General features: G+C 38.5%; 1 protein-coding gene across 6 annotated transcripts in view; it reads left to right on the forward strand.

Annotated features, from left to right (window-relative positions):
• The window catches only part of asap1b (ArfGAP with SH3 domain, ankyrin repeat and PH domain 1b), an 89,808-nt gene that overhangs the window by 56,536 nt on the left and 6,122 nt on the right, over positions 1-27,150 (forward strand). For 4 of the 6 annotated variants that reach the window (XM_053611580.1, XM_053611581.1, XM_053611582.1 and 1 more), the window contains 12 exons: positions 28-115; positions 509-557; positions 4,609-4,772; positions 7,188-7,321; positions 7,427-7,518; positions 7,667-7,853; positions 8,883-8,968; positions 10,169-10,284; positions 10,731-10,798; positions 11,262-11,369; positions 11,492-11,711; positions 24,172-24,330. In XM_053611580.1, the coding sequence (XP_053467555.1) occupies positions 28-115; positions 509-557; positions 4,609-4,772; positions 7,188-7,321; positions 7,427-7,518; positions 7,667-7,853; positions 8,883-8,968; positions 10,169-10,284; positions 10,731-10,798; positions 11,262-11,369; positions 11,492-11,711; positions 24,172-24,330 (1,471 nt within the window). Of the gene's footprint in view, positions 1-27; positions 116-508; positions 558-4,608; positions 4,773-7,187; positions 7,322-7,426; positions 7,519-7,666; positions 7,854-8,882; positions 8,969-10,168; positions 10,285-10,730; positions 10,799-11,261; positions 11,370-11,491; positions 11,712-19,087; positions 19,157-24,171; positions 24,331-27,150 lie in introns of all 6 variants that reach the window. The other 2 variants (XM_053611583.1, XM_053611584.1) reach the window with 2 other exon arrangements.

Consider the following 27,150-nt stretch of genomic DNA (forward strand, 5'->3'; position numbering starts at 1 on the left):
TCTTTTTGCGTATGTGTCTGATAACAGTCCAACAGGCAGCCGGTCAAACTGAACCTACTCACGTGCCAGGTCAAGCCGAGCACTGAAGATCGCAAGTGTTTTGATCTCATTTCCCGTAAGAACAGCCAACCCCTTTCACCTGTTTCCACTTTGACCTAAGTTGAGAGAAAGCACAAAGCAGAAAAGGTTTAATTACTTTTATCACAGTTGTTTGTTATAAGGCAGATATTACTATACTTCGGGCAAAAGTATGTACCTAAGTGTAAAACATTTAAGATTTTTTTTAAGTGGTGGAAAAAAGCTAAAGAAAGGACAGAATAAAGATTAAGAGTGTGTATGTGTATGTATATATATAATATATATTTTGTGTGGTGGTCTTGGAAACCGCATTGGATGTCACTGTAGCTGAATTCTGGCAAACAGACAAAATTGACTAAGATAATTTTTTAAATTCTATATTATATCAGACTGTGTTATAGTGTTTGTACGTTTTTCTTTTTTGATGTAGATAATCGGACATATCACTTTCAGGCTGAAGACGAACAGGAGTTTGTAATGTAAGTATATTTACCCTATTCGCAGTGATGTATCTTATCCTTCTGTTTTTTTTTTTGTTATCCCGTTGAAGTTTTATTCTTGTGAATAAAACCTAAGAGCCTTGTATGATAATGTAAAAGGCATAATCCAGTCTCATGAAAATGTATCAAATGCTAACAGGTATAAGTAACATCAGTTGTGTGAAATAATTTTCTGTTGATTTATTAGCTCGCTTTGCGTTTCACTGAATGTGAAAGCATAACTGTAGTGCAGTAGTAGCAGTTAAGATTGCGCATGTTTAGTACGGTCGTCATGATATAATAAACGTATCTTACGATACTATTCCAGCTGAAGTATGACAGTATCACGATACCACCCAATACAGTGTTAATTCATAATTTACAGAAATACATAGATATAAATGAAAACAGTCAAACCACATTTTCCTCTCAATACTGGTGCTAAGGATGAACACATCGTTAGGAATAAATAACTGAATTTGGAAATTAATTCCAAAAAAAAAATCATTAAATTGGGAACATTAGCTTGCTTACAATCAAACAAGGCAAATTTCACCGGGTTCGTACAGATGCTTCATGGTGAAATTCCAGGACTTCTATGCACTTTTCGAGCACGATATATTTTTTGTTTTCAGGGACTGTACAAGAGATTTCAAACATTCAAGCATATTCTTTATTTCTTCTTTTTTAATAAAATAAATAAATAAATAATATTAATAATAAAACGCAACCAGTTCATATATGGTGCCTTTTCCAGCCATGCTGGTCTAAATTTCCACTTGCCAGGCTTCGTATTCACCGTAACGTCAAGGTGAGTGACGCTGTAGCCAGTGGAGAACTTTCAGTGGAAAGTTGTTAAATGATGTCATGCACTAATTAACATACTCATTACGTAATCACGTCATATTTGCATTCTGCCTAGTGTCAGCCCTTTACATCTGTTTGCTTCTCTCCTACTCTCTGTGCTCACATACTTTATCTTATACAGCCGAATTCCCAATAAAGCTGTTCTCATTTATGTATTTTTCTGTTTCTGGAAAACGATTGAGTATGAAATAAGGGACTGAAACTTAACCATGTTAACCAGCGGTCACTTCCAGGCCATTTCCAACTGCTGCTCTGTGCTGCTCAATTCCTGATTTATAACCACGAGGTCCTCTAACAAAATCACTCGGAGAAAGTTAAAGTGAGTGAATGCGCTGCTCCTCTCGGCCACTCGCTGAACAGAGTAGTCGCAGAGAGGTTTACCTGAGGTGAGAAAGCAGGACCTCCTTCTTGCGGGGCAGTACTGGACACGCTCTTCTACTGAAAGTAGCTAAGGTTTGTAAATGAGTAAATACTAATTTTAGTATTTACACACAGCGGTTAGCATAACATTAGCTCGCTTGGTAGCAAACAGGAAATCTTTAAAGTGCACCTATTATTATAGTTTTTCGAATATTACCTTTCATGTAGTGTGTTATAGAGCTGTTTGTGAATGTAAAACCACCTGCAAAGCTTAAAAAATCAAAGCGCAGGACAAATGGAGTTATTGACTCCCAAATGGAGGAGCCGATTCTGAACAGCTGAAACGAGTCGTTAGTGATTCCAGACTTACTTCCTGTACTAACCTACGTAGGTTTGTAACAAAACGTCCCGCCTCTGGTCTTCATTGGCCGCTCGCAAACAGACGGAGCTGAAACCCGTTATGGTCAGTGGACATTTCCTTTTCGACACACGCTGACCGCGGTAGACCAATCACAACAGAGTGGACATCTGACCAATCAGAGCAGAGTATACTTTCTGAAAGGAGGGGTTTAGAATGAATCCTTTAGAACAGATCAATGAACGAGTAGTTTGTGACGCTTAAAATTATGAGCACATTAAAGTGTATTTTTTTTGTTTTTTTTAAACCTTGAATGCATGTAAATCTGTTGTATGAGATCTCTAAAACAAAATTTGGCACATTTCAAAACCATAATAGGTGCACTTTAAGGTAAAAAATTTAGGTTAAATTAAGTGTCACTAACCTTTGTGTATTCTGCAAAAGCAGTGAGACGTGTCGTTTTAGTGTTTTAACCGCCGCACGTGCAACATTACTTACGGTACTACCATATTGACTATACTATCGTTTAAAAAAAATACAGTGGCATCGGTGGTATTTTGAAGTTTCTGTATCGTGATGTTACCATAGTACTGATATACCACGCAACCTCAATGCTTAGTGGTTAAATCTTCATTGTCAGTGGTATTTTTATTTTTGTTCTAAAACATTGAAAGAGGTGCCCTGAGAAGCTTTCAATTAGTCAGTCAGTGATTCACTGAAACCACAGCATCTTTTGCCCATAACTTTATTTGATTCTTATTTATAGCCAAGGTGGAGCTTATATAAGCTTATATATAGTGCATCTCATTTAACTCCATCTTAATGTCTATTTCTCTCGGTCTTCTTTTTCCCACACACACACACACTTGCTTCAGATCCCTCATGCTGAGGCTGTGTGTTGCTGTAGAGGTTCATGCTGAGCTGTTGGAGTTTTGTTATTATGGGTGTTCCAAATCAACACTTTAGCACTTTTTTCTCCTTCCTCGAGTCATCTATTAAAAACCAAATGTCTTTTTTTTCAGCTTTTCTTTTTCCCAGTCATGGGGTCTATCCCAGGCGCACAGCTTACTGAGTAAAACTTGGTGTCATAGAAACAGCTTATTTTACATGCTTATTTTCTAGATATTTGCATGTTGAGGATCTGGACCGGTTCATCATTTATCCAAGGTTAAATTACTGGGGTGTAACTCCTATAACACCTATGGGGTGTGCCTTTATCTGTATCTATTTAGTGCTCAAATTAATTATACATGTTTTCATATCTGTTAGTGGGAGTGGTCTAAAATTTCACAAATTATAACAAACAATATACATTTTCAGAACATTTATTCAACTCCTGAACCAGACACCCTGTAGACCTTTCTATGTTCACTCTAGTACGACTGAATAAGCAGGCTGACTTTCCCCTGAAGCATGTGGTTTTATTTTGGAGCTCGGTAAGGCGGTGTTTGGGTCAAGCTAAAACCGTGTAGCACATCTCATAACATACTGATGCACTTCTAATGTCGCAGGGTTGCCAGGTTCTGTTTGTAATGGCAGCGTTCTGCAAATTAGAAATACACACCAGTGTTAACTTGTTTATGATGAAAAAACAGAAATAGAAGTAAAATTTGTATGCATTTTGCTTTCTTGCAAGCTAATAACAATAAAATAAATTAAAATTCTGACAATTGTTTGAATCTGTATTTAAATTGATTTAGGACACATTTAGCACATTTAGGATTATTTGTTTACTCCAAATTATGTTTTTTCACCACCTGAATTAATTTGGCAACCTTTACTAAAATTCTTTGAATTTTAAAATTATTTTACAAATGCACGCACACCAAAGTTTCCGCTAAGAAGTTTTGGTGCTGGCCAATGTATCCTGGAATAATAAAGAATATCGGACAAACTGGAAAAAAATCCGGTCATCTCATTTGGTGTTTATTTTGCACTGTAAAGTTTTGGACTATGCATAGTATATGCGATTGTGGCAACAGGGGGCGTGTGTTGGATTAGCCTGAGTTTAATTGTGTGTTTGTTTGTGCTTTCAGTGCCTCCTGTAACACGCGAGAGAGAGAGATGACCAGCACAAAGACGCGTGTGCGTGCATGTGTGTGTGCATGTGTGTGTGGTTGAATGAGAGCAAATCAGAGAACACATTACAGGAGAAGCATTTGAGGAAAATATATATATATTTACACAGGCACAGAGACTTTATTTAGGTGTGCAGTTGCGAACATACTTTGTCTAACGTCTGCTTCCGGTTAATATTTTTACCGGACATAGTGTCCTACAGTTTTGGATTTTTATCTATTAATATTTCGAATTTTTAACGGTCAAAAACAGGTATTTACCGGCTAACGGAAACTCTGACATGCACACAAAGAAGTGTCCTGAAAATGAAAAGTAATGCAATCATGACCGGTTATAGCTGCATTTGAAATGTTGTGTAGGTGTTATCTTGTGTATCTGCATTTATAGCTGGACCTCAGTGTTAACGAACAGTAAAGAAGAGGCGTTGAACATGGCGTTCCGAGGAGAGCAGACAGCAGGAGAAGACGGCCTGGAGGATCTAACTAAAGCCATCATTGACGAAGTCCTGCGCATACCTGGCAATGAGGTTTGCTGCGACTGTGGTGCTGCAGGTGTGTGTGTAATCAAATTATCGTCAAACTTGTAGCTAGAATATGATGAAGTCACTTATTGATTAAGTGCCAGTGCCGTTCTGTCTCAGGGGATCCACTCATAAGCCGATGACTGCTGAGACTGATGGCCGTTCACATCTGATGTTTTTGTGCATCTCGATTGCGTCTTCAGTGACCACTTAGGTTTAGGGCTAGGGTCGCATTTTTTCAGTAACAGGATTGCCAAAAAGGAACCCGATATCATTTCAAAACCAGATCCAGAAATAACATATGCTGGGGCATACCATTATATAAAAGGTTTTCCCTATAACAGCATGTCCTGAAGCGTTTTATTTTTCTTAGTCCATAGTGATTTGGCAACGATTAGACACGTCGTGTTTTTTAACTGTTTATAGTTACATTTAACGGTGTGGAATGTCCACAAGATCAGCTAATTCTTATCACTTTCTTTATAGCGACTATACACAGTCTTTCCCTCACCAGCCTCTTTTGTTGTTTCTCTTGAAGTTAGTAAAACAAAAAAAAAACAACATGCAGCTTTTCATATTACCTGTAGAAACTGGAAAGTGCAAATTTCTCTGTCCTGAGAACTCTAGTGGTTTGGAAACTTGTTGGCCATTAGAAAGCACTGACATGCAAAAGCCCTTACTTTTAGCCTTAGATTAGATTATGTATATTGTCTGCAATACTAGCTCAGTTTGAGTGAGTGAAATAACAAACCTGTGGTTTGATTTACATCCATCACAACCGTTAGAGCTATGCTGTTATAAAAAAAAAACAATAATATCCTCTGACCAGACTGAGAGAATTCACACAGTCCATTACTGGAAGGTTTTGGGCACTCATATTGTTGTATATCAGGGCAACACATGCTTTTGCATGTACAGTGAGACACTTTTGTCCATTGATTTATTTAATATACTTGTGTGCATATGTTCACTTAATACACATAATATCTTTTGACTTTGTATGTGTATGAACAAAAAAGTAGAGTGACTATAAATAGTCTCCACACCCCTCTGTAAACTGCAGGCTCTTGTTAGGGGGCAAATCAAGATAAATCATGTCAGATCTTTTTCCACCTTTAATGTTCTGTAGCAATCAACAAAATTCAAGTAAAAAAAATAGAAATGTTGAAGGAACAAATAAGAAAATTAAAAAGCTTACAATAACCTGGTTACACAAGTGTTTACACCCTTTAACTAATACTTTGTTTAAACACCTTTTGGTTGTAATACAGCACTCAGTCTTTTTGTGTAAGAGTCTACCAACTTAGCACATCTTGACTTGGCGATTTTACTCCACTCTTCCTCTCAAAATTGCTCCAGATCTATCAGATTTCGAGGGGATCTCTTGTGTTTTAATTCTGGGCTCTGACTGGGTCATTCCAAAACATTGATCATCATCTTCTGAAGCCATTCCTTTGCTGACTTGGATTTGCTCTTCGGGTCATTGTCGTGGGTATTCAGAGTTATCTATGATTCCCTCTATCTTGAGTAGAGCCCCAAGCCCAGCTGAAGAGAAGCAGTCCCATAGCATGCTTTATCCTGATTATGGTGTGCTTTGGGTGCCATTTTTGTGCCAAACATATCTTTTAGAATTATGCCCATAAAGTTCTACTTACTTTTTAGACATACAGAGATGCATGTCTAAAAGCATTTCGACAAATCAGAACTCTCTTAGAACAATGTACTCTGGTCAGAAAAAACAAAAAAAAAAGCAACAATTTGTCCTTAATTCAGCTCGTCATGTTTGGAGAAAGAAGGGATATGCGAATGATCTCTCATCTGCCAAGACTCTGGGGAGAAGATGGCTGTTTCATGAAACGACCCCAAACGTACAGCCAGAATAGCTCATGCCTTGCATGGCCTAGCCAGTCTACTGACTTGAATCCTAGCGAAGATTTAAGGAAGATTTTGAAATTGCGAGTCCATCAGTGGGACCCTTGTAACCTTGGGGAATTGTAGATGATTTGCCAAGAGTAATGGGCCAACGTTGAACCACAATGCTACAAAAAAGCGAATTACTTCTTACAATAGTCTCGAAACGGTGATTGCCAACAACAGATTTGGAACAAAGTACTCATGTTGGTAATTGGTAATGTTGGTGGTTTGTGAATGCTTTTTTCCTGTCACTTTCATTTTTTTATACATATCTTTGTTTATGCTTATGAATACATCTGTATTTGTTCATATTTGTTCATATTAATAAGTACAAAGTCAAAAGACTTTGGAAATTTGAAGTGGATATATCCACTGGAAGTACTGTATATTAAATAACAAACACAACACTGTCTGAATGCTTTACCATTTGATGAGTTCAAAAAGGCCTCCTAGTGATGAAGCCCTCAAAATGAGGTCACACACATAGAGGTGTTTTTGACCTGATTTGCTAATGTTTCCTTTCATCCTGTAGATCCAAAATGGTTGTCGACTAACCTGGGCATCCTGACGTGTATTGAGTGTTCAGGCATTCACAGGGAGATGGGTGTGCACATCTCTCGCATTCAGTCCATGGAACTGGACAAACTGGGAACCTCCGAACTCTTGGTGAGTTAATCAGCTGCTTCATAGCTAATAAAATGCATGGAATGGAGTCTTGTTGTGCTTGTAACGTTACAGCTGGTACATTCATTCTTGATGTTCCGCTTTCAGCTGGCCAAGAATGTTGGAAACAGTAATTTTAATGAGATTGTGGAAGGAAATCTTCCCTGTCCCTCCCCAAAGCCTACTCCATCTAGTGATATGTGAGTAATTAAAGGCTCTCTCTTCATCCCAAATTTTTCAATAATCACTTGTAACCAACAGCTTATACAAATGCCGGAGTTCTCAGAGTTTTCTGCATTTACATGTTCTGTTCTGCATCCTGTGATATTGTCTTGTTTAACATATTAGGACAATCCGCAAGGAGTTTATAACCGCCAAATATGTGGATCATAAATTTGCGAGGAAGACTTGCAACTCAGCCGTGGTGAAGCTGAGCAATCTGTATGATGCAGTGAGGTCACGTGACCTGCTGGCTCTCATCCAGGTGTCTGCTGAAGGGGTGGAGCTTATGGAGCCACTTCCTGATGGAGGACAGGTGAGTCTAAGGTCTTCTATAAGACGTATTGTTGACTATCTGAGTTAAATGTACTAATGATCAGATCCATGTGCCATTATTTAATGGTGTAGTTTATAAGCATTTATAAGAATTTATTTGTTTAATTTGCATTGAATCTTACATGCTGTATCAAATCGCCCTACATCATAACCGAAGTAAAGCTTGGATGTATAAATATTAATTAGCATTGTATGCTTACATTTCCAGTGGTATAAATTAAAAGTAAACATACTATGTGACAGTTTGACAATGCTTCAATTATTTACAAAGTTTGTTATACAGTCGTGAAAAAACTTTTTTTTTGCTGACACATTTGGACAAGCAAGCATTTGATCCTCTTTGAAACAGTGCCTATTAATAAAGTTGATATTCTCTATCAAATGACACATAAAATTGATATTTTGTATAATTTGCACAATTTAAATTGAAACACAGCTGAGTCACATGGAAAAAGTAAGTACACCCCTACATTTATTACACCTTCAAATCCATAAAATGGTCTAGTCAAAGCCCGGATTTGAATCCCATTGAAATATTGTGGGGGGATTTGAAACTGGCAGAACATGCAAGAAAACCCTCAAACATCTTGCAACTGAAAGAATATTGCATGGAAGACTGGTCAGAAATTCCAGTAAGTTATTTCTGCTAAAGGGGGCAATACTAGCTTCTGAGGTCAAGGGTGTACTTACTTTTTCCACAGAAGAATATCACATCTATTGATATTTCTGTTGAATAAATGATTGAAAAAGCTCATTTTCCTTGTGGTTTTGTTCAAGTGAATCATCTTTATTAATAGGCACTGTTTCAAAGATGGTCAAATGTTTGCTTGTCCAAATATGTCAAGAATTCCAACAATTTCCATGGGGTGTACTTATTTTTTTCACATGACTGTATTTGTACTTGAATTTTGGTCTAACCTTAAAAACATATCATTTTAATTCAATTTGATGTTTTCCATACTTTGTGAAGGAGCTTTTTGTTCAGATCTCTGGACTAAATGTTTTGTAGGAGGGGGGAGAGACAGCGCTGCACTATGCCGTGAGGACTGCTGACCACACATCACTGCACCTGGTCGACTTTCTGGTTCAGAACAGGTGGAGGAACAACAGATTGTAGTTGCCAACATATTTGAGGGGGAAATTGGGATGTCATTTAATAATTGCTTGATTAATTGAAGGATTTGTAGGTGATTTTCTTGACATTGCATCTTAGTAGTTATCATCCATTTCCTAACTCTGTCTTCAGTGTTTAAAATTCAGAATGGATGGACATCTTGATTTGGTCACAAGCTCTATTTATCTAATCATAATGCAAATAATGTTAAGCAGCATGCTGGCACTGACGATAACGTTGCCGCTTCAGCACTACGATTCGATTCTGCACGTTGTCCTCCATGTTCCTACATGCTTGTAAGTGCTTTGGGTACTTCAAGGCTGAGTTTATTCTTGCTGCATGCATCGTGCATTCATTTGACGCAGCTATCGTCAACGATCTGCCCTCGGCTGTTTTTGAGTGTAAACACTAAAATTCCAAGACCAGTTTCCCTATTATGGCTAGTGTTTGATTTAAAAAAAAAAAAAATCCTATCTAGCCTTCGAATCTACAAGAAAGTGTTTTTGTACTTTTGAGATGCAATGCTTTTAAATAGAATATCATATAGTTTTCAATCTGAGACACAACAGTCATGAAAATTTTTGAATTTCGTCTACAATAACATCTCCATGCTGCTCCACAGCAAACAAAATGATGGAATTGCTTAACATTTCACTGCTTGACCTGGACATGCTAGACAAGGATGTTTTAGTTCTGATGTGCCAGTGGATGTGGCTTTTAATCCGCCAGATGTATATAAGGTCACGTGTCTGGTATAAACCAGGCCAGAATCACCCATGTGTGCGCATGTGTGTGAGATTCTCTGCTGCATGTCACCCAGTTTTCCTGGAATAGGCTCCAGATTCCCCTTGACCAGGATAAGGCAGCATCAAAGATTCTTCTTCGTCGTCTTCTTCTTGTTATTATTATTAATAATAATAATAATAATAATGTGCAGCATTTAAACATCTCACAAATTTTGGTCCTTCTACGGTTTATTTTATCCAACGTATGTTGCAGCATTAGTCATATCATATGAGCTTTTCAATGTCCCTGCCTCAAATTTAGAAAGCTAAATCATGCTAATGTTGAGTTCATGTTATTGTTTTCATGTTATGTTTTATGGTATTGTCTTTGCAAGTAATTTAAAATGATCGTGTGTGTTTGTGTGTGTGTGTGTGTGTGTGTGTGTGCGTGAGTAGCGGACATCTGGATAAACAGACTGAGAGAGGAAACACAGCCCTGCACTACTGCTGCATCTATGAAAAACACGAATGCCTAAAATTACTCCTAAGAGGCAAACCTGCTACTGACATCAGTGAGACACACACACACACGCATACGTACGCACACACCGAGTGTCTTACTGTAGAAAGCTGTATTTTAGCTTACGGAGGATGTACAACATGTGTATTGCAGTTTTGTTTTTATTTTGCAAAGATTTTCCATTTTCCTAATTTACTTTATTCAGTGGATAAATTGGAATTATTTAATTAATAAATAGTGAAAAAGCACATCATGTCATTATTTGGTCTAGATCACAGATGTTTCCATAAATGGTTAGTATTCCAAATTATTTTGTGACGGGCCTTGTTCTGTCCATGTCTAAAGGGTTTAGGCTGACCTTTGAGAGAGGAAAGGGCTGTGCTGAAGCTTTAAAGGGCATTCTTTGTCTGTAGTATTGGTTTTAAAACACTGTTCTGTATTGGCAGTAGCTGTACTCTATGTACTAATTTCTCATTTGTCTGCTCCTGTTTCTTACAGTCAATCATAATGGAGAAACAGCACTGGATGTTGCCAGGCGGATGAGGATTGACCAGTCTGCAGAGGCAGTAAGTAAATAGTGTTGTTAAAATGTTCAGCCAGCAATTACTAGAAGTTGGGAAGAATGTAATGAGCTGTTAGTTAGCAGTTACCTGTTGGCTTTTGTGCCCTGCTAACATTGATAGACTGCATGTATTGTCTGAAGCCCACTTTTTAACAGGCTGTACAGAGTTGCATGGAGAATTTCTGATTATATTTTTTTTAATTCGTTTAGTTATGTCAGAGCTGTGTGGTCATGTAAGTTCAAATAACTAACAAATGATATAGAAAATAACAAAATGCTATAGATTATAGTAAGAATGTAATGATGGAAAAAATAAAGTTCCTTTATTGAAGCCATTAAAAAAAAAAGTCAGGAAAAAAAAGGAGAACTTAAAGATTAAAGTCTGCCATTGAGACTTTGTCCGCTAGATGGCAGCAGAGAATTAGACATAAAAATAAATGATGTCTGTGTTGTTTTTTTTGCCTTAGTTAATGCAAGCTGCAGAGGGCAAGTTTAATCCAAAGGTTCATGTGGAGTATGACTGGAATCTTAGACTGGAGGAAATGGATGAGAGCGATGATGATCTTGATGACAAGGTGTGAAACTCCATACTCCATTTAGCTCTAGTAATTTTCCATCCTCTGAAAATAGAAATTTCCTCTCTATTAACCGTACACAATTATGCACACACTTTTGCTTCACCTGTTCTCTTCTTCAGCCAAGCCCTATTAAGAAAGACCGGAGACCACAAAGTTTCTGTCACTCATCCAGCCTGTCTCCTCATGATAAGCTCTCCCTCCCAGCTTTCCCTGTCCAGCGTGATAAACCGCGCCTCTCCTACGGCATGTTTACCAATCAGATGTACAGCGTTTCCACTGACTGTCCCTCTTCTCCTGTCAGTGATGCACCACCTCTACCACCCAGGAATGCAGGAAAAGGTAAAGCAGAATTCAAGGGTGCACCAGTCGCTCACATTATGTAAACAGCAAACACAAAATGTGGCATTCTCCTGTGCTACAAGTGATCTTTAGGCTGCCTGCAGATAATGTCTATCTTACTCCTCGATCCTGTGTTATATTCAGCCTGTGACTCAGAAATCAGTCAGAGTCTGTTATCATTAAGGATTAATTCCCTAAATGTGCTCAGATGAATAGAGAATGCTCAGGTGTTTTCTGCACAGAACCTTTATTTAGTTATTTATTTATTGTAGATGCCATGTAAGCCTACAGTAGTCTATTAATTCTTCACGTCCGCAAAAAAAGGGATAATAATATAATTAAAACGGCATATATAAAAATATTAATAACTAAAAAAACACCAGTATATACAAATAAAAACCTTGGATCAACTTTAAATTAAAATGTGCATGAATTTCCATGAAATTAACAGTTCCATGAGAAGTATTGCAAGTCAGCTGATGATGGAGTAGGAGTCTCGTAGAAGCAGAAAAATAACAATTAAGCATGTGATGTGCAGTAATGTTCTGAATCAGGGGTCTTGGGTTGGTAGAATGCGGTGGATATTGACCCAGTAATTTATTTTAGCAGACTGAATGTAAATGTGTTGAAGAGCCATTCAGTGGGCCTCATTTATCAATCTCTTAATAAAGTTGTGTGTATATAATTGGATAAGCTTAACTGGAAAAAAAAATTCCCCCAGACTTACAGTCGTTTTGGAAACCCTGATTTTAGTTCATTATTCATATGCATGTGCTGCTAAATGGCAGTCTCACATAAATTCCAACTGAAGCTAAGCAGGGTTGAGCCTGGCCAGTACCTGGATGGGAGACATCCTGGGGAAAAATAAGGTTGCTGCTGGAAGTGGTATTAATGAGACCAGCAGGGGGCGCTCACACTGTATTCTGTGTGGGGCCTAATGCCCCATTATAGTGTCTGGGACACTACACTGTAAACCCCCCATTGGCCCTTCTCTGTCATGGCCACCTAAAAATCCCCATCTCTGAATTGGCTACATCACTCTCTCCTCTCCACTAATCGCTGGTGTGTGGTGGGCGTTCTGCTGCACTATGGCTGCCGTCACATCATCCCAGTGGATGCTACACACTAGTGGTGGTTGAGGAGACCACGTACAGTGGCGCTTTGAGTGTCTAGAAAAGCGCTATATAAATGTAACTGTAAACTACCTGACGTGTTTATTCTGTGATGGCCACTAAACTTGATAAAAATCAAAACTCTCACTGCAAAGGCACAAATACTTTCTCAGAGGTAGAACTAAAAGTTGTTTTTGACTCACATCTATGCCAATTAAAGATATATAATATCAGCTAGTTTGGTTGGACATTTGCATGATTCCGTCCAAGTTCGTGAAGCTCCGCCCACAGGATCTGCGGTGGCCCATAGAGTGTGACGTGACTGACCGTAGGTGCATCCAAACACACGCAAGCATTCCGGACCAGAGATCCGTCTTCCAAATGGGTTTTCTCAGCAACTTGATACACTTTTGTCAACGCCGTGACTCAATCCATTGTATATTTTATTTTTTATCACGTTCTACATATTTTCCAGGTTATTTGTACAAGTAAGGAATGCTAAAAAGACATCCCTCGCACCAAAAGTATGAACAAAAATATTGCATTAACCATTTAGGAATTATAGCCATTTCTTATACAGTCCTTTTCACAGGCTCAAAAGTAATTGGACAATTGACTGATAAGTAGTTTCATGGCCAGGTTTGGCCTGTTTTCTTGTTATTGCATGACAGATAAAAGGAGACAAAAGGTCTCTTATTGATTCCAAGTACTGACTTTGCATTTGGTTCACTGGAACTCTCAATATGGGAAATTTCCCTAGAATTTCCCTCGTGGGATCAATAAAGAATATCTTTTTAGCTATCTATCTATGCTTTCCAAGGAGGTGTCGATGCAAGCGAAGGAAGCCATCATTAGGCTGAAAAAACAAAACAGACCTATCAGCGAAACTTTAGGAGTGGCAAATAAAATGGATGCGTACAGAAGAAGAAAAAGCCCTTCACAACATCTAGCCAACTGAAGAACATACTCAAGGAGGTAGTCGTATAGTTGTCAAAGTCTGCAATCAAGAGGCACCGTCATGAAAGTAAATACAGAGGGTTTACCTCAAGATTCAAACCACTGGTAAAACTCAAGAACAGAAAGGCCAGATTAGTGCTAGAAAACATAATCTAAAAAAAAGCCTGCCCAGTTCTTGAACAAGATTCTTTGGACAGATGAAACCAAGATTAAATTGTACCAGAACGATGGGAAGAAAAGTTTATGAAGGAAAGCAAGGACACATGATCCAAAACATACCACATCATCTGTCAAAACTAGTGGAGGGAGTGTTATGGCATGGGCATGTATGGCTGTCAGTGGAACTGGGTTGATGATGTAACTGCTGATAGAAGTAGCACGATGAATTTTGAAGTGTATAGAGCGCTTCACAATACAGACAGATAATGGCCAAAGACGTACTGCGAAAGCAATCCAAGAGCTTCTTAAGGCAAAGAAATGGAATATTCTTAAATGGCTGAGTCAGTCACCTAACCTCAACCCAACTGAGCATGCTTTTCACTTACTGAAGGCAGAAAGACCCACAAACAAGCAGCAAATGAAGGCTGTTGCAGTAAAGGCCTGGCAAAGCATCTCAAGAGAGGAAACTCAGCATTTGGTAATGTCCATGGGTTCCAGACTTCAGGCAGTCATGGACTGCAAACGATTTCCTTCTAAGTATTAAAAATCATCCTTCTTTTTATAATTGTTAGTTTGTCCAATTACTTTTGAGCATGTGAAAATGAGGGACATTGTAAATGTTTTGTTAAACCCCTCGAATTAAAGCTAAAAGTCCAAATACTTATGGACTCAACTGTAGAGCAGCATTCTTATTTGAATGACTGATTCATCTAAATTAATATTAATTTAGTTAATGTCAATAAAATTAAACGACTGGGTTTCACAAAAGTCTCATTACATTTTTGTGTGTAACTAAACATACACGAGCTATTTAACCTTGGCAGCATAATCTGTATATAAAAGTGCAGTAATTCACTTGTATGATTTGTTGAGATTTATATGATTTGAAGCCGATCAGTCAAGGTTTACGGTACGTTAGCTAGTCTTCTTATGTATAAATTTACACACACACACAAGAGCATGAGTAGGCTGCGAATACTTTTTTTTTTTTTTTTAATTACAGGATTTTCACGAATACTGTTTCTTGTGTAAATGTTCCTATGAACAATTTATGATTAAATCCGTTCCTATCCAGCTTGATAAATGAAACCCTTTGTATAAAAGAACAACAACTGTCTGTAGGTAAGTGACTCCAGTTTTATAAACATGAATTATTGCCTCTTCTGCAGCAGATCCTCTGTCGTAGCCAGATTGTCGTATGAAATTATGTAAATTATTTAACTCGAGGCTCATCATACCAGACAGTAAATGGACAGAGGATCTCCCCACTTCACAACGTATGTATCTCATGTGTTCACAGACTCTGGCACTAGTCTGCTCCTGTGGTAACATGAAGCACCACCAGTAAACCACTTCACATTGTCTTATTTATAGTCACAGTTAGGTATTTAACTGTTCTTGCCTGTCACTGTGCTAGCAGTTAGCTGCTTGTCTAGACCTTGGTAAGAAAGGACTTCTTTGAAACTGGGCCTTCACAAATTTTGGTTGAATAAAAGCTGAAGTAAAATTATTTAGAGCAGGGCCATCACACTGTCTTACAGATATATTCTCCTCCAAAAGTATTGGAATGGCAAAGCCAGTTCTTTTGTTGAGATCAAAAGATAAATGTGAGACAATAGATCAGAATTTAAACTTTCATTTCCTGAAATTTACATCAAGAATGTCATTTCCTGATATTTAGATCTCGATCTGTTAAGCCATACAGATGTGTCAGAGATGTGTTAAACCATACCATATAGAGGATGCAGAGCTGGACTCAAAAAGAAAACGGTACGAGCGCTTAATTCTTGCGATCATTATGGGAAACGTGAGGTCCCTTGCTGATAAGATGGACAAGCCCAGCGCGCTGGTCAGGACCCAAAAGGAGTATCGGAAATGCAGTTTGCTTTGCTTTACACAGACAAGGCTGCATAAGGATATTCCAGACTCAAATGCTTCCATCCCTGGCTTTCAGACAGATAGACTGGAGTGGTGACCCAGTACTTCAGGCAATAACAGACAGGTTGAAAAATCAATCAAAGCTTCCAGTTCAGCTGGAGGTGGGGGGTGGGACATTTCTCCTAAAAGGGATCTCCTATGAGTGATAAAGGGTTAACCACGCTTTGGTGCTCACTGGCTCTTAATACTGTAGTTGTGTATTGAATCAGTTTCAGTACATTGTGCATAATGTATAACAATACAATTTCAATTTCAGTATAGGAACATTCCTCAAATGACATTCTTCAAATAAATCAAGTAAGGCTTGCTGGAAAAAGTGTTTAGCGAAACAGACAGTTACTACAATGACAAACAGTATTCTGTTCTCTCTGGTTGTACAGTCAACAAACTGATTATACTTGGCGAGCAATGTGGTGGAGAGTGATACATTGTTGAAATCACCGGAAATCTCAAGAAAACCAGCAACTCAAAGTTTGGGCAACAGTGTTGAGAAGCAGAGGAAGCTTTGCAGGTCTGCTTTGAGCCACAGACTGGGAGGTGCTGTGTGCGTCAGCTGGGGAAGTCATTAATAGCATGACAGACTGCAGCACAGACTATATTATCATCTGAAGGAGTTGAAGGTAAGGATGAGGGAAAACAAGGAAAACGACTACTGAGACTACAGCTTGAACAGTACAACGCGAAGGAGGTGTGGGCTGGCATGAAGCAAATCACTGGCTTCAAGATGAAGCCACAGCTTGGACAGAGCCAACAAGCTGAATGCATGATGCCCTCCTCACCCACCTGCAGCAGCCACACATCCTCATCTCATCACATCCTTACATCCCTCATTCAATTCAATTCTATTTTATTTATATAGTCCTTTTAATAATGGGCATTGTCACAAATCAGCTTTTAAATTTGAAATTTATAAATTTATCCCTCATCTCCCCTACTCCCTCCCCACCACTCCCCTTCCTCTCCCACCATGACTACACACCCTCCCTCCCACTCTCACCACCACTCCTCCCTCACTTCCCCCATGGCCGTATACCTTTCCCCATCTCACCCACTCCTTCCCCTCCACCTTTCCTCCCCGACTCACCCCACAGCCACTTAACCTACTCCACCCTGCAGCCAACTTCCCTAAACCATGGTTACAGAGAACTAACACACACAACCCTTCACTTATCTGTTACAATCAGCCAAGCGAAGAGATCTGGAGAAGCTAAAACAGGGCAAAGCTGGAGGCCCTAATGGAATCAGCCCCAGGTTACTAAAGGATTGTGCAAACCAGGTATGTAGGATCCTTCAACCTAAGCCTTCATGAGTGCCAGTGCTGTGGAAAACATCATGTCTGCTCCCTGTCCCAGGAAGGCTCCATCATTCCTAAATGACTACAGAGCAGTTGTCCTCATATTGCATGTGATGAAGGTCCTGGAAAGACTTGGCCGACCTCAAACTGCAAGTGACACCTAGTATCCACCTTGACAATGTGCTATACTGGAAGGGCAACACAGAGGTTGTCTACAGAAAGGGCATGAGCAGACTCTACTTTATGAGGAAGCTCAGGTCCTTTAATGTTTGCTGCAAGGTGTTTGAGATCTTTTACCAGTCTTGCAAATGATGTCTTCTTTCCGACAATATGCCGGGGAGGCAGCATTAGAGCAGTTGAACCCAAGGAGCTCAACAAACCAATTAAGAAGGCTGGCTCTGTCCTGGGATGCTGGGATGGACAGTTTTGATGTGGTCATGGAAAGGAGGACACTAAACAAACTAGTGCCCATCCTGCGCAATGGTGTCACATCCCCTACATGATTTCTTGGTCAAATAGTGGCGTACATTCAGCAACACACTCCTTCAGCCCTGCTGTAGGAAGGACAGGAAAGTCTTTTTACCAACAGTCACCCTATACAAAGGTTTTAGACTGGCCAAGTCAACGACCAGACCTTCAACCCGAATGAGCATGTATTTCACCTCCTGAAGACGAGAGTGATGGGAGGAACCCGCCAAAGCAAACAACAACTGAAAAAAACTGTGGTATAAGCCTGGAAAAGGGGTCACAAGATATGAAACCAAATATTAAGTGTTATTTACTTTAAGATGGTCTGCTCCTCTACTTTTTCTCACCTAAAAATTGGGTGGTCTGCCATCAAAGGTGCCATGTTCTAAGTTGTTTAACACATCTAGACATAAATATCAGGAAATAAAAGCTGAAATCCGATCTATCGTCTCATATTCATCTTTTGATCTCAAAACATGTCTTCTTTATATAGCAAAAACAAAAGAACTGGCCTTGCCATTCCAATATTTTTGAGGAGACTGTATATGACAGGCAGTATAGCTGTACAACAAGTCACTAATCAGTAGCATCAGTAGTGAATGATTTAAAAGCTAAGGTACAGTGAGCATGTCTTGTTAACAGCATTTCTGCAACCTCACAGTGAGCAGAATGCTTATCATCTGAAGGCAGCTTTAAACGATCAGATATTTGATGTCCGGTTAAATCCACTTTTCATTTATTATTTGTTTACCATTACAAATCTTTACAGGAAATATGAAGAGGCATTTGTGTTTAGTAACCTCGTATACTGAAAATTGAAATGCTTGACTTTAGATTTTGTAATTTCCATAATACTATATTGTGTCTATATGTATAAACACAACAGGCAAATGTTCCTCTCAAGAAAACTGTAGCTTTAGTCTGTACATAGGAGAAACAAGCAGAGAGAGAGAGAGAGAGAGAGAAAGAGGGCTGGAAATGGGAGGAGAGGAGAGACAGTGAGAGTGGAGGAAAGACAGGAAAATGGAGAGATTCAGTCAGAGTAAATACTTATTATGCTTATTATACACATCTTCAGCACATTTCATTTTGAGTGAAGTGAAAATATATAGTTAATGCATCATCAGGGAGGAGAACGGCCCGAGAGCAACAAAGCAGTGTCAGGTTAAATGTTAAAGACTGGAACAGCAGTATGGGGACAGAAGAGTGTTTAGAATTGGGTGAGAAAAAAAAAATGGACAAAGATGTTTTGGTATTATTTATAATGAAATGCAACATTGCTTTTTTTTTTAATCTAAAATCCTTCTTTTTCTTTGTTTTTATCTTTTACTTTTTTTTTATTGTGTTCATACCTTTATGAATGACACCCTCTATGAAAATTCCATCTCTCACTCTCTCTCTCTCTCTCTCTCTCTCTCTCTCTCTCTCTCTCTCTCTCTCTTTTGCAGCTCCTCCTCTGGCATTCCTTGGTTCTCATTCACACTATGCTACTGTGACTAGCACTCGGCCATACATCAGTGACTATCTGCCTTTTTTCATCTTTGCTCTCCGTTTTAATCCTGATATGATCTGAATCTGAACCTCTAATGACAGGAGTTTAACCCACTAACACGGCATTATGATTAGAAACAGAGCTGCTGTAGTCTGATCATTTACCGTGAAGGGAAATACGTATTCGGACACTTTCTGTTTTTTGTTATTTGCTATTCTTCTAGTGCATATATCCACTTCAGCTGTCCAGATATAATATCATTTCGCTTTGTACTTATAAATATGAACAAACAACATAAAGTTCATAAGCATGACTAAAATTGTTTAAAACAACACAGTTGATAGTGGGAAAAGGAGTTAGTTTTTTGCAGCATTGTGATTGAATTTTGGCAGCATTTTTGGGTTGTTTTCTAGTTGAAATATCCATCAGTTTCTTGGCTGATGAGATTAAATTATCTTCTAATATGGTTGATTGCTTATGATTGTGTATGATTGATCATTGCAGTATGATTGTGGAGCAGTTCATTGCTTATTGTTCTCTGTGAAACTGTTGTCCCTGCTGCATTCAGGTTGCCCTGCAACTCCTTTTTGACTGCTGGCTTCTATCTTACTTTCCTTATCATTATTCTGAGAGCATGTTGTTAACTCTTGCATCCTGTATGGGGACAATTAGTTGTGGTGCCATAAATATTCCACCTGCATGTTATTGAACCACTCAGTGTATACCGACAGGGATGTTTAGGGTGTTGCTCTTTGCTTTGCCTCTGTCGTTTATTCATTTTAGTGTTGTTTAATAGTGTTGTCCCTGAGATCTTTTGGAAGGTCCTTCACCTTCAGCATGATTGCTATATGTTGTGTGAAATCGTCTTTTATACCAGGTGCAATTTGGATGAGAACATTTTTTTTTGTAGCAATTAAATCTTGAACGCTATTTAAAAATTATTCGAATTTATTTTTAAGTAACCTTTACGTATGCAGTCAAGTCCCTAATTATTTGGACATGAAGTTGATATTTGACTTGAAATTAAATAATGATTATGAGCTTGAAGTGTAGACTTTCAGCTTGAAATTGAAGCCGTAGCTGAACTTTTTGCATGTGGTCCCTTTTAAAAGGACCAAAAGTAATTGGACAACCAAAAATAATCATCTTAAATATTAAGTGGTCATTTTCAGTACTTGGTAGCAAATCCATTTGAAGTCTGGAATCCATAGGCATCACCAGACTCTGGGTTTCCTCCCTGGTGATAAAGGCCAGGCCTTTACTGCAGTTGCCTTCAGTTCATGATTGTTCTTGGGAAATTTTGCCTTCAGTATTGCCTTCAGCAAGTGAAATGCATGCTCAATTGTCTTCATGTCAGATGATTAATTTGGCCATGGCAGAACTACTTTGCCTTAAAAAGTATTGGGTTGCTTTATAAGCACCGTCCATTGGGTTTTGAAGTATTTGGTTGAACTCCTTCCTTTCTCCATACTCTTCTCTTACTGTCATATTGATACAAGCTGTTCTTTGTCTTATCTTGTAATAAACCCTCTCTATTTACTCTGGTGAAGACTTCTCTTGATTGTTGACTTTGACGCAGATCTGCCTATCTCATGGAGGGTGCTCTTGATCTGGCCAAATGTTGTGAAGGGTTTTTACTTCACCAGGATATGAATGATTTCTGTGGTCTTTTGGGACTTTTGGTGTTCCTGAGCTCACCAGTGTGTTCTTTCTTTTTAACAGCAACAGATTCCAAAGGCATGTCCTATACTTGGTAGCAAATCTAGACCTTTTATCTGCTTACTTGTAAGTGAAATAATGAGGAAAGGGCACACATCTGGCCGTGTAATATCTGAACAGCCAATTGTCCAAAACCCTTAAATTAAAGCTGACAGTCTGCACTTTAACTCCTATATACTGTGGTAGACAACTAAAAAAATAATAAATAATATTTCCCAAATATTTATGGATCTGACTGTTTGTGTGTGTGTATATTTTAGTGAATGAAATTTCTGCCCTGGTAGATCTGCCCTGGTCAACTGTAAATTCTATTACTGTGAAATGTAAGTGTCTAAGAGCATCAACCACTGTTAAAGCACAGTACATGAAGTGTATAAAAATCTCCTATCCACTGTTCCAGACTCCCTGTGGAAGCAGCATCAGCTACTGTTAGTCGGCAGCTTCACGAAATGGGTTTCCACAGTTTGGTATTTTATGCTTATGAATGCATACATACATACATACATACATACATAATGCACATTTTTAAAATATATATTTACAGGTACAAAGCCAAAAGACATTGTCAATTTAAAATGGATATATGCGCTGGAGGTATATTAAATAAGAAAAACATAAGTGTCCAAATAATTTCCCCTCGCTATATATCGACTGAGCATTGTCATTGTTTGTTAGTTAACATGATGCTGACACTAATAATGACTTGAATACATCTGTTTTGCTTCATATCTCTTTCCATTGTAGTTTAACTGCATGATCAGTTGCTGCAGGAGTGTTTCATCACAGCTTTGCCTGAGCCGTTGCTCGTCGTTTCTTGATGATCTTGGACTGAGCGTTTCATTGGCTGCTAAAATACAGAAATGATCTCACTTTAGTGTAATGGCTAACATACCTTGAGAAATATTGTTTTTAGTTTTAGAAAACCTTTCTGTCTAAATATTCCATGCAGTCTGTGTTTTGTTGTGATGTCTGTCCAACGATTTCTGCAAATGCGTTTCCTTAACTTAATTTCACTCATATTTACACTTTCCTGCTTCTTCCAGTCTCTCTGATTCTGGACTCATTCATTTTCTTGCAATATGAACCTGAAAGCTGCCTCTTTCTGAAAATTGGCTGTTTTTAAGTCTTAGTTTCAGCTTTGTTGTTTCTTTTAATCACCATCGTATCATCACTGATTTCATTCAGGCTCGTATTCAGTATAAAATGTCGCCCTCATAAATGACAGCAACAGGCAGTGTAATGTAAACATCATAGATGAGGACTTAAAAAAAAAAAATTAGATATATTCTAAAGTATAGTCTATAGTATGTAGCGTATTTATAGAAAAAATTTCTTACCATATGCACCTCAATGTGTTCCTGCAAGGCAGAGTATTCTGCAGAACTGAGGGTTGCTAGATAATGGCTAGTGATGTAATTAAATTATTTATTTATATAGCACTTTTAACAAGACATTGTCATAAAACAGCTTTACAGAAATCTAAATATAAGATGTATGAAAAAATATAAAATTAAAATGCATCTCTAATGAGAAAGCCAGAGCCGCCAGTGGCAAAGAAAAACTCTCTGAGGTGACGAGGGAGAATCCTTGAGAGGAAACTGACTCAAATGGGAAACTACTTTCATCTGGGTGACACCAGAAAGAGCAATTATAAACCCTCTATCTTCTATAACTGTGTACTATCAAGTCAAGGAGTGCTAAGTGTATTAAAAGGAACTTGAGTATGAGCAGTTTTAATTTTAAGTCTCTTGTATCAAACTGAAGTTATCAACTGTTCAATGATGGAGACTTGAGTGTAAACTGTTCTTAGTAATTCTTTATGCTATCCAAGGAAGACATCCACAGCCATCATTAGGGTGTCTGTGTGGTACCATCCACAGTAATCTCATGGTGATCTGTAGGCTGTCCATGCAGGGTCATCCTCAGCAGCGGGGCGTGATTTTCAGGTGAACGAGGCTCCGAGCAGAAGTGGGGCCTCAGGATGGATCAGGCAGGTCCAGAGGGCAGAGGGAGTCTGGATCTCCGGAGTAATATGTAGCTTGATTTTGTTTGTAGATTTTGAAATCACACTTAATTACAATTATTCAGTCAATTTAGGAATGAAATCGTTTGATCTCTTCTCATTGTAAACTAGCAGAAAACAGCCTAACGTTGTAAATGTAAAGTACAATAACCTGTGATTTGTATCGCAGTTGGAACTATTGTCAGAATTGCGTCTATAAGAAATTAATCAGCACCTTCTCAGGAGTGAGATGTGAGAATTCAAGAGTGCTGTGTTAGTGAAATGTTTGAATCTGTTAAGTGTTAATCTAAACACAATTAGTCTGCAAATAGTGAATATGCTTTACAGAAAAGGAATGGGGAGGTCATGTTTAAATACACCAGAATCAATCCAAACAGATCTTTAATATTAGTTCAGTTGCCTAGCTTTAGGTAGGCTTACCAATATCACAGGCAATAATGCTAAATTTGGTTTGCTAAAAACATCAAATTAAATGCAACATTTAATGTTAAACAAATTATTTAAATACAATTAATTGTGTAGCTGTAGCTGAACTTGACCATGGCTTCTGTTTTTCCCTGACCATTTTGTTACCCTCTCTCTCTCTCCCCTCTCTCTCTCTCCCTCTCTCTCTCTCCCCCCTCTCTCTCTCTCTCTCTCCCCTCTCTCTCTCTCTCTCTCTCTCACTCTCTCTCTCCCTCTCACTCTCTCTCTCCCGTCTCTCTCTCTCTCTCTCTCTCTCCCCTCTCCCTCTCTCTCTCTCTCTCTCTCACTCTCTCTCCCTCTCACTCTCTCTCTCCCGTCTCTCTCTCTCTCTCTCTCTCTCTCTCTCCCTCTCACTCTCTCTCTCTCTCCCTCTCACTCTCTCTCTCTCTCCCCTCTCTCTCTCTCTCTCTCTCTCTCACTCTCTCTCTCCCTCTCACTCTCTCTCTCCCGTCTCTCTCTCTCTCTCTCTCCCTCTCACTCTCTCTCTCTCTCCCTCTCACTCTCTCTCTCTCTCTCCCCTCTCTCTCTCTCCTCTCTCTCTCTCTCTCTCTCTCTCTCTCTCTCTCTCACTCTCTCTCTCCCTCTCACTCTCTCTCTCCCGTCTCTCTCTCTCTCTCACTCTCTCTCTCACTCTCTCTCTCTCTCCCTCTCACTCTCTCTCTCTCTCTCCCCTCTCTCTCTCTCCTCTCTCTCTCTCTCTCTCTCTCTCTCTCTCTCTCTCTCTCTCTCTTTATCAGAACAGTAAAAGAGATCAGCCATTGCTCTTGCCCATGGTCTCATTGCATGATTTTGTTTTTTGTGTTCTTGTTTGTGTTTGTTTACCCTTGTTCTAGCCCTACCATCGTCATCCTCCCCTCTCTCCCCTGGCTCCCAGCTCCCTGCTAACAGCAGCTCCACGCTATCCAAGAAGAGACCCCCTCCCCCTCCCCCTGGCCACAAACGCACGCTGTCAGACCCCCCTACCCCACTCTCACACTCACTTGTGTGTAAAGGTGCGCTCTTGCGGGTCTATGCCCACCACTCAAGTTAAAACCAAGGGCTCCATTCCTCCTGCCTGGCTTAACAAAGATCAAAGATGATATTGAGTTTAATCCAAGGTGACAGTGCGAGATGTTTCTAAAATTGACATCTAAATCCCCTAGCACCATACCCCAAAACCTTTCTTATATAACTTTAATATGATTATGAAAAGAAAAAAATGATTTACCTTGGCACAAGCATGTTCTGAGCAAGTGAATCTCAGGAATGCAGTCATCTAAACGATAGTTTAAAAGAGTCTCAGGAAGAACACAAAATAATTCCCCTCACTTTACCCGCTGAAGTCAAAATGGCGGTGCAGGTTTATGTATAATGTTTCCCATCAAAATTACAGTAATTTTTTTTTTTTTTACACAAATACCAATATTTAGTTTTCCAGACTAATTTGATTTAGCATTATTAGCTAGCATTTGGAAGCATTCTACTATTTGCTAGTATTTTCCAACATTTTAAGCTCTCCTGTAGTAAAAAATAATAATAATAAAATAAAGGTTAACCTACTAACTTTTGGTTGGATTTCCAGTGAAGGCATGAGGAAAGCTAATACGCTAACCCTGACCCCGCCTTAACCTCTTTTTCAGAATGCTCAGAAATTTTTCAATGGCCGAGACCTGTGATAGTTTTTTGGTTCATGTATCACGATTCTGCTTATCTCATTTACAAATTAATTTTAAGCGAACAGTAAATGGAAATTCTTCTTAAGAAGGATGTCTTACCTACATTACAGCTAGGAACAGCTTCGTGTAGCTCTTGTTTTCTTTACAACAAAAGGAACAAGAAGTGCAGCTGTACAAGTAAATGCAGCTTTGTGTCCGAAGTGACATAAAATCATTGTTTTCTACCCCTTGAATTATTGAAATATTACAGGTATGTTTTATGTCAGAGTCGGGTTTTAGTGCAAATATAGTGTTATAGCATGTGAGAAACTGAATTGTTAATTGACCATACAGACTTGGTGAACTTGGATGAACCAGATATGAGGAATTGGACCCTGGTTAATTCATTACATGTTCTTATTCATTAACTCGTTCATGTCCACTTGTTTGACATCAGTTAATGATGGTGTTTGATTTGTGATTTAACAATTTGACCTCTTTGTTTTAATCGTTATGAGTCAGTATAGATCTAGCACGTTTTTAAGTTAAGCATATATGGCTATGATACTTGAGTACATGTCTCAGTTACACCTAGTACTGTGTCAGCAAACATTAAGGACACAAAAGATAGCAGTTCTTAATAGAATAGAATAGTTTCACATACTCATGTGACTGGACTGTTCTTTGAAACAACTCTTTCAAAGGACATTGCTGCTAATGGAAGGCTCAGTCTAACAGTCATAGTTTTCACCTGACCCCTCTACTGATGCAACTTTCAGCACTTTGCATGATATTGAGTATTTTATGTAACTGCTAAGGCCAGGCATGGTCATATTCTTCATGTTTAAAAAAAACCATCATCAAAAATATTTCATAGAGAATACAGTGGATATAAAAAGTCTATATACCCCTTTTAAAATGTCAGGTTTTCTCCAGATTGTCTCCATTTGTTGATGATGGCCTGATGGACCGAGTATTTTGGAAATAATCTCCTGATCGATACTTTTCGATCGTGAGATCCATTGATGACAGTATGATAATTACTTTTGGACATGAGTTTGAATGTAGTTGGTTAATTCCCCCCCATAAAAAACAAACAAACAAACATTTGTTTCTTTTTCACTTGCATTCTGTTGGTTGCTATGTCACATTAATGGTGGAAAAAGATTTGACATGATTAACCTTGCATTCTTTTCTTTTTTCACATTATCCTATTTTTTTATCCACTGTATTTAGCTTAATTTGCAAAATTAGAGGTGATCATATCTCTTGGGTCTTGGGTTATACTTCTACAATTGTGTATCTGTGAGCACGTCGGGGCATCATGCAGTGACACTTGCACAGGATGAAGTCAATACTTGCACATAATGTGAGTCTGTCCACTAGGGGGCATGAACCACACCAAAATTTACAAAAATAGGTCTCGGAGAAAAGTTCCCTGTTTCACTGTAGCATTAATAGAATGGCAACAAATGGGTGTAACTTTGTTTTGAAAAATGCAATTATAAACCACGTCAGTTCTCGATGAAAGCATTTCTGAAGTGTTTTTTACTTGTCTGTATTAAAGCAGTATCAAGTGGTTCATGTACTGACGCACTTCATTAAAAATAGTGTTTAAATTAAATAGTGATCAACATTTTTCAGTTTTTTTTTATTGAATTTTTGTGGTTTACATCACCTACACTCTGTCTTTTACTGAGTCCATTAGAAGAAAAAGAAAGTAGAGTGCGTGATCCTCCAGGATCAGGTTGGATGTTGTGAGGACAGCTACAGCCAGTATAAAGCCTTGCACTTGACTAAAAAAAACAAAACATATTTTTCCTCCTTTTATCCATCCTCACTAAATGTCAGTGTCGCATCTGCCTCAAAATTTGCGTGGCTGCTAGTCTTCTATTTAAAACATTAAACTCATTATCCACCGTCATTACCTCGTATAGGTAGATCAGATAGAAATTTAATACGGATCGCCCTCTGTTCCAATGAGAAGTATACATGAATGTTTTTTTTTACTGATCAACTATACCTTAATTAAATCTGACCTTTAATTGAAACATCCTGTACAAATTAGGTGATTAGGTTACTGTAGCTAGCTTCCTTGTCCATAATCTGATCTGGTAAATGTAGATTTTATGCTGGAGATGCAAAAATGCTAGCCAAGTGAATTAATTATAATAAAAT

Source organism: Ictalurus furcatus, chromosome 23 (assembly GCF_023375685.1).
Source record: "Ictalurus furcatus strain D&B chromosome 23, Billie_1.0, whole genome shotgun sequence".
Taxonomy (NCBI): domain Eukaryota; kingdom Metazoa; phylum Chordata; class Actinopteri; order Siluriformes; family Ictaluridae; genus Ictalurus; species Ictalurus furcatus.